The 14,908-nt window shown below is 43.7% G+C and overlaps 1 protein-coding gene across 1 annotated transcript; it reads left to right on the forward strand.

The window, feature by feature from the left end:
• The first annotated feature begins 1,922 nt into the window (after positions 1-1,922).
• Positions 1,923-14,879, forward strand: krt222 (keratin 222). Its single transcript, XM_037471075.2, has 10 exons — positions 1,923-2,831; positions 3,081-3,285; positions 5,288-5,370; positions 6,186-6,339; positions 7,743-8,024; positions 10,000-10,125; positions 10,387-10,607; positions 11,611-11,831; positions 11,929-12,031; positions 13,291-14,879. Exons 2-10 carry the CDS (start codon positions 3,088-3,090, stop codon positions 13,502-13,504), a joined length of 1,602 nt encoding a protein of 533 aa, XP_037326972.1. The 5' UTR covers positions 1,923-2,831; positions 3,081-3,087; the 3' UTR covers positions 13,505-14,879.
• Positions 14,880-14,908: the final 29 nt, after the last annotated feature.

Raw genomic sequence — 14,908 nt, forward strand, 5'->3', positions numbered from 1 at the left:
GCGGGTTAACAGCCTAGCCTACTTACCTTTAGCCTACTTACCTTTCTGGATGGCTGCAGTATTTGGCACGCTTGCCGTACGCATACTTGACAGCGACCGTGGCTGTAAAAAGGCTAATGAGAAAAAAACGAGACCGAACACACTCGAAAATGGAAATAATAAGCGCTAAAATGCTAAAAACGGTAAACCGTGGATTTGGCTCCTTTTTCAGGGAAACCTCTTTTACGTCACAAATTGAAATGGCCGGTAACGTAATCATAAAAAACTATTTTCAGTATAGGCTTAGATGACGTGTGTTTAAATCAAAAACAGGCCTGCCGTGAGTTACAGGTTGAGTGATGCAACAAGACAAGAAGTAGTAAAAGCACATGGAACGTGCTTTAGCTGAACATACCCCTTACACCACGGTCTGGTAAAGACTTTATGTCTAGATAATCCCTCTTAAGGCTTTAGATTTACACTACAATATCTTCCACTTTTGCGTAATTCCATCATGTGCAGACAAAAACCTCACGGCAAAGAGTTTGTTTTAGAATTGTTAAACAGTGGAACAAAGTATGATTGTGTTTTTGTAATGGATCTATCTTTTTCCAGGTCCGTGTACAGAAAATGAGGGCTCACAGGGCGAAAGGATCAAAGAGCTCGCTGGCGCCCACGAGCAGAGGAATGCCACGTCGCCGAGGTCGGGTACGTGCGGGAACTCTGAGAAACGGTTTAAACCTGTAATCTGAGACTGACTTGTTTTGCTTTCATTTACTCAAAGGCTGTTTTCCGCCTCTGCCCCTGATATTTCTTTAACAAATCACTACCTGTATATCGCCATAGGCTTTATTATGGGATTTCCCGGGGCGAACACTCCTACAAATGTCGTGTGACAGCGAGAAAGAACGAATGTGATTTCTTGGACCTTTGAGGGAGCAACATGATGTGGAAACAGGCTGCGTAGCATTCCCTGTGCACAGCCACAGCTGAAATCCTCCGTCCCAGACACAGAGAGTTACTACGCCCCGTCAGGTTCTGTTTTCCTAGGTATTTTATCTTATAGGCTTATTCATCATCGTCATCATCATCGCTGCTGCTGAGGCCACCTTGCTGAAAGGGTGTGGGACGTGTGGGAGTGAGATGACGGTAAATCTCCTGGCTAACGTAGTCAGCTTCTTTTGTATGTGGGTGCTTGATTATACAAACTGGTTTAACCATTCCCTCCCTCTTTTTATCAATCTGGAGGGGTAACCAAAGCCCTGACACCCTGTCAGGAAAACGAGATGAGAAATGAATTCCCTGGCTCTTCCTTGGGTCGCTCAAGTCTAGGGTGAAGTGGAGGCTCAGCTTTATAGGAATAATCCCCACATCCTGCCTCTCAGCAAGGCATTGCATGTTTTCCACCGTTAAGCCATATGATTAGCAAATACAAATGTAGCTCCTTGAGGGCAAATTAGGTCGCAGAGGAACACAAAAAGAAGATTAATGGGGAAACTCCTCAAAGTTAAACCCTTTAGTGAAATAGATTCAGATTCTACTGTACCACTCACACTTTATACACTTTTGTACTGTAATCAAATCCTTAAACTTCTATATTTATATTCAGACTATTAATACAGCAGCAAACAGATATTTACTGAAGACATCTTGCCTAATAGAGAATGAAGTTGCTCTAGCACTGTATGTTGTCATCCAAGCTTCTCCCTCCTTTGTTTACATGCCATGTGAGTCCTTTAGTGCGTGTGTAGTGCATGTGTTCCCGTTATACTGCAGCCAATAACGTGGGCACAACTCACTCACTAAATAAATAGCAATGTTCTTAATTTCAAAAGTGGTACCTTAAACAAAATCCCAAGTTGAAGACGTAAGCAATGAAACACAATATTGCTAAATGCTAAATACTCCAGTAAGACCAGTATCCTATGGTGGCTAATGTTGGCCAACTTAAGATGAAAATTGCTGCAAAGTTAACTCCTAACATGATTGGCACCATCTGCGAGGGTATTGCTTCTTGCACCACTGTGTCACAAAGGCGCACTGATAGCATTACCTCACTGCGTCATGCTATGTTTGAGCATTTAGCCTGGGACTTCCACTTTTATTGCAGTGGTGGATCAGCAATACAAATAGTCTCAAGTTAGTGGAATCAGCAAGTGTCTTTGAACATTGTACCCGAGGAAATTTTGAAGGCCACCTTACAGTAATTATAGGATTAAACCTTTGACCCAGACTGACAAAAACTCAGCTATTCTCAAACCAGCCAAGAGTGTTATTATGCAAGAGGTAACTCTGCACAAAGTGTTTATTAGTTGACTTCATTTCAGTGCATAGGGTTACATTATTATAGTACACGTAATGGTAACCCCTTATTAAAGCAAACACAAACCCACACAGGCCCTGTCGCTGCGTCTCCCCGAACATTCCCTTCACAGCTTGTGTTGCTGCCTATTTGAACGCGGCTCAGTAATCCTGGTTCTGAGAGCACAAAGGGCCCCAGAGTGCTGGTGATGCAAGCACTGTGTCCAGCTCGTACCCCACTGCTCTCCCTTCACCCACATGCTGCCCTGGAGGGCGGGGGGCGACAAGGAGGAACCCTGAAGACAACCAACCGTCGATGACACTTGCAGACTGCCTGTCTGCTCTGTTTCAGAGTCCTGCTGGTGATGTGATGATGACCTGGGACACAGTGGGAAGGAGAAAGTGTTACGGATCACTGTAGAGGAATGCAGCTGAGCCGCGGCGAGCTCTGGATCCGTACAGCGTGACCACGGGAGCAGACTCAGGGACTTTCGCTGCCTCGCTTTAAAACCCTTACTGTGCGTTATTTGGAGAAGGTCACGTTGCCACAGGTGAGTAACGCTGGGTAAACATTTACCTTGTTAACGCCTCTGCGCCGTGTGAGCCAAAATGGGTGGCAATCGTCTTGCTGTTACAACGTGGCACTACCGTGCATTCATTCGGCATAATACAGAAGTCTCTCGGTAGCCCGCTGTCTGAACGCGTTGGGCCATCACGGGCCCCATTGGTTGTGTCATTTGATGGAAACGTCAGCGCCAGGTTGTGAGTGTCTGTAAGCGTTTGGATGTTTGCTCTCTCAGGTCTCCAATGGACTTGCTGCAGGATTCCAGTCCCACTATGTGGCGACTGAACGCCCGTTTGAAAGGCTTCCTGGAGCAAGTGAACAGGCTGCAGGAGGCCAACCAGCGGCTGGAGGCTCAGATAGCCGACCGGTCCGCAAGGAGCACATCCCGGTCCCGGGACTGGTCCCTGCAGGAAAACATTGTTCAGGAGCTCCGCGTCCAGGTAACGCACTGTTTGTTTGTTGTCGACACCGTAGCTGATGGGGGGCGGCGGGGGGGGGGTCTATGGAAATCATCTTGGCTATTACAAAACGTGTACAGCTGCTTCGCCATAAAAGAATATAAAATTGGCTGTCGGTTATTTTTAAGTTTCATGTTTGGGAGAATCAGGAACCTTTTCCTGACACCCTTTTCAAAACCAAGTTGATGCTGAACACTTGTCATCAAACTAAAATAAATTGTTTTATTACTTTAAGAACCACCAACACACCAAGAGCAAGGAATGCTTATTTTTGCATATTTAACCATGCGTCAGATATTTGGAGGGGGGGGGGGGGGGGGTTGATTCCCAGGGCAATATCTCACTCGAAAGAGGTCTAAGTGCCGAAAATGTCAGTACTTAAAGTATATTCACTGTAATCCAATGATGTGGGAGGTAACTCCACATCAAACAACCTTGTCGCAAAGGATTAGCAACAGATAGTGTGTGTCATTGTCTGCGGCCAAAAGTCAGACAGATGTCGGCTTTCACACACTGAGGGAATGCAGAAGTCTTTATTACAACCGTCATGGAAAAATGCAGCAGGAGCCTGAGACCTTCTTATAGCAGAAATTTCTATTACATGTGTGACACGCTAAGTCGGTCCCAGGGGCGACTGAGCAATATTCACTCAACACAGACAAGTGAATTAAGTAAAGGTAATTGTTTATTATAACAGAAGATTTGTGGTAATGAAATTTTGACAAAAGGTCGCTGACTCTACGAGGTCGTTGGGGGTGAATGTGGCCCGCTGATCAGAATAACCGGCAGGCCCAGACGATGACGACAGGAAATTAGGAGTAGGAGCAGGATGAATGATACATAAACTACAGGCCGAGGCCTGAACATAAGCTTAGAGCCTCATTACTTTAAAGGCCATTCCACTTAGTAGGTCGTTTTAATACTAACTGGTAATCGCGTGACCCGACATGATGGTTTTTAACTAATCTCCTGTGTTAGTGTTCCTTTCTGCATGAGTAAGTGTCACTGACAGACATTTTAATTACTTTTTGCACACAGCGTCACGTTGACTGATGTTCCCATGAAGATGGACTCTTATGGCTTTGCTTGTTCAGTTATTGAGGGAATGTTGTTATGTTAGAATATATGGGATTACTTTTCTGTTTTCCTTTTTAAGAATAGGCTTTGCATCACGCACTACGTACCACACAGACTAAAGCTACTAAGATGATGATTACAGGTCTTGTCACTCTTGTCTTGTCGAGTGGATTCATCATCTCACTGGGGCCCAAGACAGTGTTTTGGAACATCTTCATGATGTTCAGCGTGTCTTTAAGCGCTGAATGTTATTGAATATTTCATGTTATCTCTGGCTACCCTCCAACATGAGGGTGTGTCTACCTCTCAGAGTTTCACTCGCAACCAAAAACAAAAGGGAATGAGGGTGTGTTAACATCTATGCGTGTGTGATAAAAGTCATGCAAGCACCTCTCGCAAAGAATTGTACTTTTGTGCTCATTTTTTCACAGCATGTACAATTCAGTCTGGTCCAATGTTCAACATGTAAACACAGTTAATAAACCCAATGTGTCCATTCCATGTACAGTGTGTAAACATTATTACATACTGAGAGATTATGGATGAATTGTTTTGAATGTTACTTGTCACGCTTTCACTTTTAGTAAATTTAACAATTAAAAAAACATTTTGATTACACCATACACTTTATTGCCCTATAAAATCATACTACAAGCTATTACCTCACCCAGATTCTTCAGTGTTCCATAAACGATTGATAGGTTTAGATCATTTTTCTATTATAATGTCTTAGTTGTGAATATCTTTTAAAAAGAGAAAGGCAGTAACAGTGATGTCAGATATGTCTCTGATGATAATGTCTCAGTTGACACCAATTCCCTTGCATTCACATAGTAAAATCTATAGAACTGGAATTAGCTTTGTACTTGATCTAATCTATTATTGGCTTCTTGTTTTGTTTTGTCAGGTTGGTAACCTGCTGATGGAGAATGCCCAGCTGGCATTGCAATCTGACACCATGAAGTCCAGAGCTGCTGACATCCAGGCCAGGTCAGCTTTCTTTGGCTGTAGTTTTCCCGAAAGCTTTAATTCCATAAGAAAATCATGCAGGAGGTCGCATCCCAAAAACTTGTCACAGTCATTCACACCGCTCACGTCTAAAGTGATGAGGTACAGAGAAGGGACATTTGACGTAGTAAAGCAGGTAACATGCAAGAATGAATCTTGTGATTATTGATTCTGGCCCATAAAGCCAAAATAACAAAAACACTTGCTCTTTGCCTCCTTCTGCAACGCTTTAACACTCGGCTGCTCTCTGCTTCGTGCCATTTCCTGCGCCTGTGAGCAAACCGACATGCAAATCCAGCCTGGGCTGTGCCGCGTCAGCACTTTCACTTATGTATTGATGCAGAGACACAAACCCCCCAGCCCCACCACCCCTATCCTCAACACACACACACACACAAAGGCAGCCATTAACCCCTGAAGGACAGTAGCAGTCTGCTGTATGTGTTACTGACTGAGTGGGACTGTGAGACTCTGCACTCTTTTTATGACACATTAAAATCATGTCAAGGTCTCTTTCACGCCTGCAATTGTGTAAATCAGCTAATAAAGTTGGTGCGACTGTATTGTTATAAGCAATCCCTTTTTAAAATAAGATATATTGTACATGTGCCAAGTTTAAGTTAAGTTCCACTGAGCATTGATTTGGGGCCTGTATTTGAAATAATGTAATTTCTTTGGCCTTTTTACCATTTCTTTGCTGTGTTTATAAAAGTATGGCGAGATTAAATGATATCAAATTCAATAAACACAGAGAATGGGCCTCAGTCAATAGCCTTTCACTATACGCCACTTTATAGGTGTGAGACGGAGGAGAGGAACACCAGGCGTCTGGAGCGACAGGTTGTTCTGCTCAGGGAGTCAAAGACGAAGGCAGATCAGAGCAGCGTGACGCTGCAGGCAGACCTTCGGCTCTCCATGTCAAATCTGCAGGAGATGCACCGGGAGTTTGAGGTCAATAAATGTGTTGGCCGCCAATGCCTGTTATGACGTATTTGTCTTTCTCCTCTTTCTAACTCTTTTCCTTTTACATTGTGCCTGTCTACTGTATATTTCCTTCTGATGGGGATCTTTCTAACTGTATGCACTGTCTCACACTACAACCTTTTCCATTTTAAAGTGACAAGATAGCTTTCAGTTATCAGTAGCTTGGATAGTCTAATGGTAGTTAAGCCGTTTGGCAGCTGGCTGATGCTACGCTATAATTAACCAGTAGGCCTTCAAGTGACGTAATTTAGTAATGAGTGAATTCTGCATCTTTAATGAACAATAATACAATATAATGCCATCCACTCATGGTTGCTTTGGGTACCAACAGGGTGATATTGTTATTATAAGTGTCCTACAACATTATGGTGACACATTTTTAGCACTTTCTGCAGATGTGGTGTTGTGCAAGCTTTGCCCGTTTGGGGAAACCTTGCATTGACTCGACCACTCAGTCAGTAGTTTTAACCCAAGAATGGGAGAACAACTTGTAAAAGGTAGTCAGTGTCCATGCTGCAGGCTAGAGCTAACACAGGTAAAGGATTGCATAATACTTATTTTAGCTGCTGCCTGTGCTGATCAAACTCGTGGGGTGAATCCTAAAGTCCTTCTGTAAGTACAGCCTGCCAGAGCATCGAGCGTGACTCCTCACTCCTGATCTTGCAGATCAGCAGCAGAGACATTACTGTGCAATGATAGTCCAGATGACATTGCCGTTTGCCATCTCGATATTTGTACTGATGATGATGCCGATTCTATAGAATAGATTCTATTTCAATTTTAAAGTATAAAAAGTGAATGAATAAATAAATCATTGTTTCTACAGTTATTAAAGTAGCCTGTTTATGTACTTTATACTTTCAACCCTGACATTAGTGTTGCATTGTGTGTGTGTGGTTAGTTTCTAATGATGCCTCGTCCCTTTACTCTGACCTCATCCAACCATCTTCTTTTCCTTGTTTCCTGCCTCCTTCTCCTCATCTCCTTATCCATGCTAATACATCCCTCCCTCAATTCAAGTTTATTTTCCTGCATACAGAAACACACACACACCTGCTCACTTGCACACGTAGGGCTCCATCACAGATTTTTCATTTGTCTCTACCCGCTGCATTGCGTGGACTCTCTGCCCCGCACACTCACACACACACACACACACACACACACACACCGACATTCCTTCCCTCCTTCTCTTCTGCATCTATTCATCCACAAACAGGCTTCATCTCCCTCTTCTTTGTTATGTTTCTTCTCCTTTCAGTCTTTACATCATTCCCTCTCTTCTCCCCCCGTGCTCTGTCTTACACTCTCCCTCTCCCTCTCTCTCTCTCTCCCCTTCCCTCGCCATCCTCTGGTTGGCTGTTTCGCAGGCAGCCCGGGCTCTGCAGCTGCAGCGGGCCGGCTCATGCGATGTGCTGTTAGCGACGGCCAGAGCAGCAGCAGTAGCGAGAGGGGAGGAGGAGGATGGCACAGGGATGGAGCTCACCCAGCTCCTCGACCGAATCAGAGCGCAGTGTGACCAGGGTGGACTTCCGGGCCTGGGCGAGAGACCCCTCGGCCCGGGTGCCGTGTCAAATCCACTCCCCCCCGGCCTGGTCGGGCCCAGCCGCTCTGGAGCAGCATCCGGATCACACAGAGGGGTTCTCAGTGAGGTACGCATCTACTCCTGCATCAGTTATGGGTTTTTCTTTTTTCTGTCTCTCATGGTGTCCTGGCCAGCTGCCAGTCAGACACACCCTCACGACCGACTCGCGGCTGCTGTCCCCCAGGAAGGCTGATGCCTGTGCTCGGCTGGAGATAAATGGTTAGCAGGATGGTGCTGTAGGTTTGCGCATGTTATAGATTAGTTCCTCTTGCACCTCATCTTTTTACTGTTACATACATTTAGATTATTAATTTAAAACATATGACTAGTTTGTGAAGGATGCCTGATCTCCAAGATTTCAACCTGATTATTCTAATATCTCTTGAAGAACGTCTCCTCTTTTATCCAGAAACAGCAGTATTGCTGTTTCATCCTGGCTGTCTTCCTTTTTGTTAGAGGTAAAGTCGCAGTGTGGGGGACTTTTATGATCCAGAAGTTCCAGTGCCAGAGAAGAATGACTTTGGTGTCAAAGCGACCATCCTGGCCGAGCACCACAGTGCTGAAAGGGAGCATGAATTGCTGTTATTTACATGAGACTTTCTCCGTCTTTTGCTGATGGTGCAGTCAAAACCCTGGTCTGAAATGAAAAATTTGAGTAGTATTTTTGAGAAGTGCTAAACTGGAAAAATGAACATTAGCTCTGTTTTGTATCCAGATAAAATTATTAACATTAAAAAGCCAAGCGAATAGAATATTAGCTAGAATAGAATATACTCTAAGAGAGTTACAGTGAGGTTTAAGCATGAATGTCTGATTTAATATGATTCAGCAGCAGACCAAACATTTTTTACCCTTTAGCTAAGGCTATTGAGAGCAGCAGTAGTCTGAGAGTTTGCTCCTGAAGCTGTTCTCCATGTTTAGTTTTGCAGGCACAAAACAACTGTAAATCAATAGTGAACCTCACTTAAAGTTGCCCCCTCAAGTTTTTTGTGCACAAGAAAGTGTTGAGTGTTGAGGAATGCCTTTCCTTCCACATTAAATATGAAATATCTGTCAGGTTGTGCATGTGCGCCCTGAAGCATGTGCTTCGATGTGATACAATCAAAACAGTGTCATGTAAAACATTGCACTATAGTGCCACTGATGCTCAGAATCCACATAGAGAACTATTAAGATTAAGATGTTAGACATATAAGATATTTGATGGTGGTTTTTGAATAACATTGGACAGTAAGACGATGAGACACTGGACAACAAGACAAATAACACAGTGCAGAAAAAATGTTCAATTTACAAATTTACAAAATTTAAATCTGCAGTAAAAAATAGAAGGGTATAAATGACAGGAATATGGAATCGAGGAATGTGGAATAAAAGCTTTGTTATTCATTAATTTAGTTAAGATTTTTCTTTTATAGGTTTTTTATACAAAACAAATCATGGACTGATGGTAACATGCTACTTACAGTACATTTAAGTAAAGTTATATGTAGCCATCTGCATGATGCTTAGTTTTAACGTTTGTAGGTAGGTTTCAACGAGTGTCATCCATCACTGCCTGGAAATACACTCATAAATAAAAAATGTAAATCACCGGAGTAACATATTAGAAACGAAATAACTTAAATAACTTGAACCATCTTCCTTTGTTTTTACTGTCAAAATATTGTCATAACTGTGCTGACACAGCTCTGCTGCTTGGCGGCATTTGAACGGAGGGTGTGAAGGGCCTAACAACTGTACAGTGTACACACAGCTTGCTCAGCTGTGTGTACACTGCACGGATGGGTCCGGGTGTCTGCTCTGCTGTCTGTTTACCCACCCTGAAGCACACACTAGCAGTAGCACCACCTTGTCTCTGCTTCGCCTCGGACTTTCTGACTGGGTGCCAGTTGGGGAAAAAACCACCAGGTGTTCCCCACCAGGTGTGCGTCTGTTGATGACGTGAACTTGGGATTAGAAGTTAAAATGCGTGTTTAGATATAGTGGCAGCGGTGTTTGTGAACTTCGTTTGCCATGTGATCCCTGTCCCCCTCACCCAGGAAGAGGCAGTGTGGATGCAGGTGAGCCTCGGCGGCGCTGCCTTGAGGGAGGCCCGGGCAGAACTGGCTGAGGCTCGGAAGCAGTGGCACTCGCTGCAGGTGGAGATTGAGACCCTACATGCCTTGGTGAGAAATGACACATCATATCGTATCACCCCGAGCAGCCCATCCTGGTTTATAAAAAAAAAAAACTTATAGACATTAGTGCCTCAGAATGCAGCATGAACCAACAGAACTGACACTGCTTGTGCTGAGGGATGATGTGCTTCTTTCTTTGAACTGTAAGACTCTGTTAAGCATGAACATAATTACTTTCCATCCGCCCAATTACATTTTAGGACAACTGTGTAATCATTAACCCGAAAGCACCCCGTGGTTTATTTTTAGGAGAAAGGCCTGGAGAGCTCCCTGCAGAACACCCAGCAGCTGTACTCCAGCCAGCTGCAGGACCTTTCCCGGGTGATCGCTGGGCTGGAGAGCGAGCTGGAGCAGGTGAGGAGCGGGCTGGCAACACAGCGCCAGCGCCACAGCCAGCTCATCAACACCAAGATGAGGTTGGAGCGAGAGATCAGCACTTACCGACGTCTGCTGGAGCGCGAAGAGGGCAGGTGAGATCGAGGCGCAAAGAGAGGAACGGAATCTTTGGAGGAAGTAGGAAGGAATGCTTCAGTGGGTATTTTGTGGTTTCAGTGTCAACCAGTAAAGTAATTAATATTTCGTAGTGAAAGACTTCTCAGAACCCGCCTGCTCTTACCCAGGGACAACAAAACAGTTATTGGAAATGTACTACAAATTCTTGTAAGAACAATAAAGCATAAACAGTAAGGGGAAATGGCAACTTCACCTTACTGAGGTCATCTGCAGACTGGAGTGCGTTTCATTCATGAAATGGCTGACGTCATTGATCCGAGAGAGACAGGATGCGGCACCTGGGATTTGCATTGTTTTTCCATATTTGAGAAGGGTGGCGAATGAGTGGCTAGACAGTGGAGGCACAAAAGGCTCTATGACAAAAAATCAGAGACAAGACCATCCTCATACAGGGAAAACAACTCTCTCCCCGAAGCCTTCTGGACACATAAAAGTTGGTGGGTATGTTTGTAGATTAACCAAATGAAAGGAACAAAAGATTATACTGAAAGATGAGTGCACAATATTTATATATCATCTTTAGACAGACAGCGCAGAGAAAGCTCTTATTAGAGATGGCAAGAAGGAGGAAGCGAGGGGGAGCAGATTATGAAAAGAAGATTATGAATCAAGTTTTTAACTTGCCCACTCGTTCAGTTTTTCTCATGGAACTCAACAATGGAGATGACTTTAATTTAATACCGTGGCATTAATCCAGTGAGCTTAGCGAGACGTGTCGGAACTTCCACCTGGTCGATCGGGGTTGAATTTCCTGCGGATGTTACTTCTCCAGTAATTGAAGGACAGGACTAAAATCTACAAACAGACCACCTATAAGTTTGGATTTCCTGTTTGTGTGTTTGGTCGAGCTAACTGTCTCCTAACATAGGAAAGAAAGCAATTTAATCCAGACACGCATGTAAACGTGCCGCCTATGTTTCTTTTTGTTTAAGTTATTCTGGCCGGCTCTTTTGCCCGCAGGTACATGGGCCGTAGTGGGCAGCCGACGGGCTTGTGGCCCTCGAGGTTTTCAGTGGAGGAGCCTCAGGAGAACGGGATAGAGTACGGCTTCAGTGATCCTGCAATTACTCCGGATGAACCCAAGTCTGAGCCCCTGCCTGAAATACCTTCCCTCCTCCCAGCAGGCAGCGGGCTGAATAAAAGCATACTGCATAGACAGCAAAGCCTTGTGATTCTCACGGGTAACTAACACACATACACCACCTAAACACACACACACACACACTCCTACTGCAGTCGTATGTTGATCTATGATTTGTCATTAATGTACTCTCGCAGAGCCAGAAAAAGATAAAGACTTGCCAATCTCCACGGTAAAGACTCAGGAGATTCTTCAGGGCAATGTAGTGCGAGAGAGTGCTGAGGGTCACGGCACCATTGAGTAAGTATTGATCTTTTTTTTCCCCCCATTGACTTGTAGTCAGCATGTAGGCATTTTAGTGCAGCGAGCACTAACAGCATCACTTCAGAGAGGGCTGCACTACATTGGCCAAAAAATCGTAGTTTCGGCCACTAACAACTTAGTTTCTCCCGAGGCTTTCACACCTCTTAGGCTTTGATCTTTTAATGACTTCTTTATGTTATGATTACACATTCATACATGCCATCCCCACCCCGGCGACGTCTGGTCGAGCAGACTCGATGTTCAGGCTCTGAAGAGAATAATCAGTACACGTTCAACAAGTTGCGAGGCATGAAACGTTGAGTTAGCGACACAGGTTCCCATGAGTCTGTTATGGTGCTGCATGGGAATGTTCCTCCTTTAATGGCTTGTGTTTGATGTGGAGATACTGGCGCGGGGTGGAATCTCCAGGGCGTGGTACCTGCTATTGTTGCTTAGACGTGGGCGGAATTCTTTGGTTATGCTTCAGGTGTTACGCGCTACATGCACATTGTGAAAAAGTGGCACACACGCTAATGTTACATGATAAGAGAGCCACACACATGCAGAGCCAGTCCAGCCAGAATATTTACTTTGCCTGTGAGCAGAGGCTCGTGCTAAAAGTTACTTGATTGATTATTAACTGATAGCAAGGGACACCTTGTTCCTGGACTTGTTATCCTCGTCATTTCCATCCGACAGGATGCATTACCTTAGCAAAATACCTCCACCAGGTTCTTGATGGCCTAAAATGAATAAGTTGGACTACAACTTTGTTAGGTAATACATCCAGTCATCTATACACACAACGTGTATGACCACATCTGCTGGAGGCTGAGTGCTACACATGGTGCGTGTGAAAAATGTTAAACCCCTGAACAGCATTGAGGCCTAAATTAGTCCCATAAGGCGGAAGGCCACATCTCCTACATTATTACCCAAGTCATGATGATTTTTGGTGCGTTTGTTAATCACCGTTACAATTCTCCTTCTTCAATCCAAACTAAAGTGTTCACTCTTACTGCCCCCTGGTGTTACTGTGCAACCAGGTGCATTAAGCATGAATGAATGAGTGGAAGTAACATGGTACCATTGAAGTGGCCCATTTCGCATGGCATTACATGACACACAAAAGTACTTAACGGAAATTTGAAAGTCTGCAGTTGACATCCACATTCAAATGAATTATTTCTGCAAAACCGAGGAAAACATGAACATCGGCTATTGTTGCCACCGCCTCAAAACCCATCTCCTTCCAGGACTGAAAGGATTGACGAGGTGATAAAGCAGTGGGAGGGCTCCTTCTTCCGAGGGAATCCTAAACTGCGGAAGAAGTCGGTGTCACTGCGCTTCGATCTGCACATGGCTGCAGCAGACGAGGGGTGTGCCCAGGCCAAACAGAACAGCCTCCCCGACGTGGAGGTGTGTCTGATTATGAAGAGATCTCGCAGCATCCCAACAATCCCACAGTGACTTTAACTGGCATCGCAGCTGTTTGTGGAACCCATGGCGATGAAGTTACAGAAATTACAGCTGCATCATTGACTTCTGTGATATTACCCTCCATAGCCACTGCAGTTTTTTTCTTCAGTCACAACTTTCATTGAGCTGTTCTCTCATCAAATCTGGACTATGACACGAGTAGTATACAAGTATTACCTATTAGGATGAGGGTCAAGTTTATAGTTTCAGATAACTATCATCAAATATCACAGATTGACATCCATTGCCCTACAGAGGAAAAACATTTCAATATGTAAACATATTTCTTCATCATCACTGGATGAAGTGTCTCTGAATACTGTCATTGTTTCTGTATGAGGTCCCTACACTAAAGAGATTATACCATATGACTCTGTTTAACTTACTCTAATTAACACTTGGCCCGGGAGGCTGAGTTCACAGGTAGATGGAGATAAGATGGAGCTGCTGTGAACTCTCAAAAAGTGGATTTTTAGCATTTACTTTCTTTAAAAGACTGTATAAAAATGATCAGGGGGAGAGGTCTGTACAAAAAAGGAAATAGTACAGACCTCTTCATGACTCTGCAATCACATTACACAAGCAGCTCCAACATTCACTATATTCTGCATTTCAACAGAGCTTCAGTAAACTTTAAGTAAAAGGTATTTATTTTAGCTATAGTGTAGTTCTGTTATTAGCCATCTGTTTGAATAAGAAAATCGTATATATTCTTTGTGCGCTTCTATTAAATAAAATGGCAAATTTAATTGCAATACAGCTGTATAACTTGGGAGGGTGTTGCAATGTTTTCTTAGTGGAGTCAGGATGCCGAAGAGAGATCATGCTTTTTAAAAGGTGAAAATAATGTACCACTCACCCGCCTAATCATTTTTCTATAGTCCCTAAATGCTTGCACTGCTGACACATGCAGCAGAATGTCGGCACTGATAGATGAGCCTGATTGTGTGTATTTTGAGCTTTTTTTTCCGATGTATTATCGCAAAAAAATCAACAGCAACACAGCTCACTGTGATTTCAACAGCACCGAGGCTCTTAATGCTCAACAAGGGTCTCAGAGAACCTGCCTCAACCACAGGAGGGCAGTATTTGTAAAGAGATAACTGTTCAGTCAATGCTCCATCAGTTGCACTTTTATATGCAAAATTTTGAGTTTCACCAAAGATAGAAATAAGAAAATGACCATAGTGCATTGCATTTGGGTGCTTCAGAAGGTGTTATATAAAGGTATTATCTATGCAGTTCTGTGCTTAATTTTGCTTTTTTTCTTCATTAAACCCACTTCATTTTTGAAGCTACGTAACTTCAGAATGAGGAATCATGCTTTTATCTAAAACTTTGTTAAAAATAAAAGAAATTGACTGATTTCTGTTTATTGTTTATCATCTTAATATA

The sequence above is a fragment of the Pungitius pungitius genome, chromosome 9 (assembly GCF_949316345.1).
Source record: "Pungitius pungitius chromosome 9, fPunPun2.1, whole genome shotgun sequence".
Taxonomy (NCBI): domain Eukaryota; kingdom Metazoa; phylum Chordata; class Actinopteri; order Perciformes; family Gasterosteidae; genus Pungitius; species Pungitius pungitius.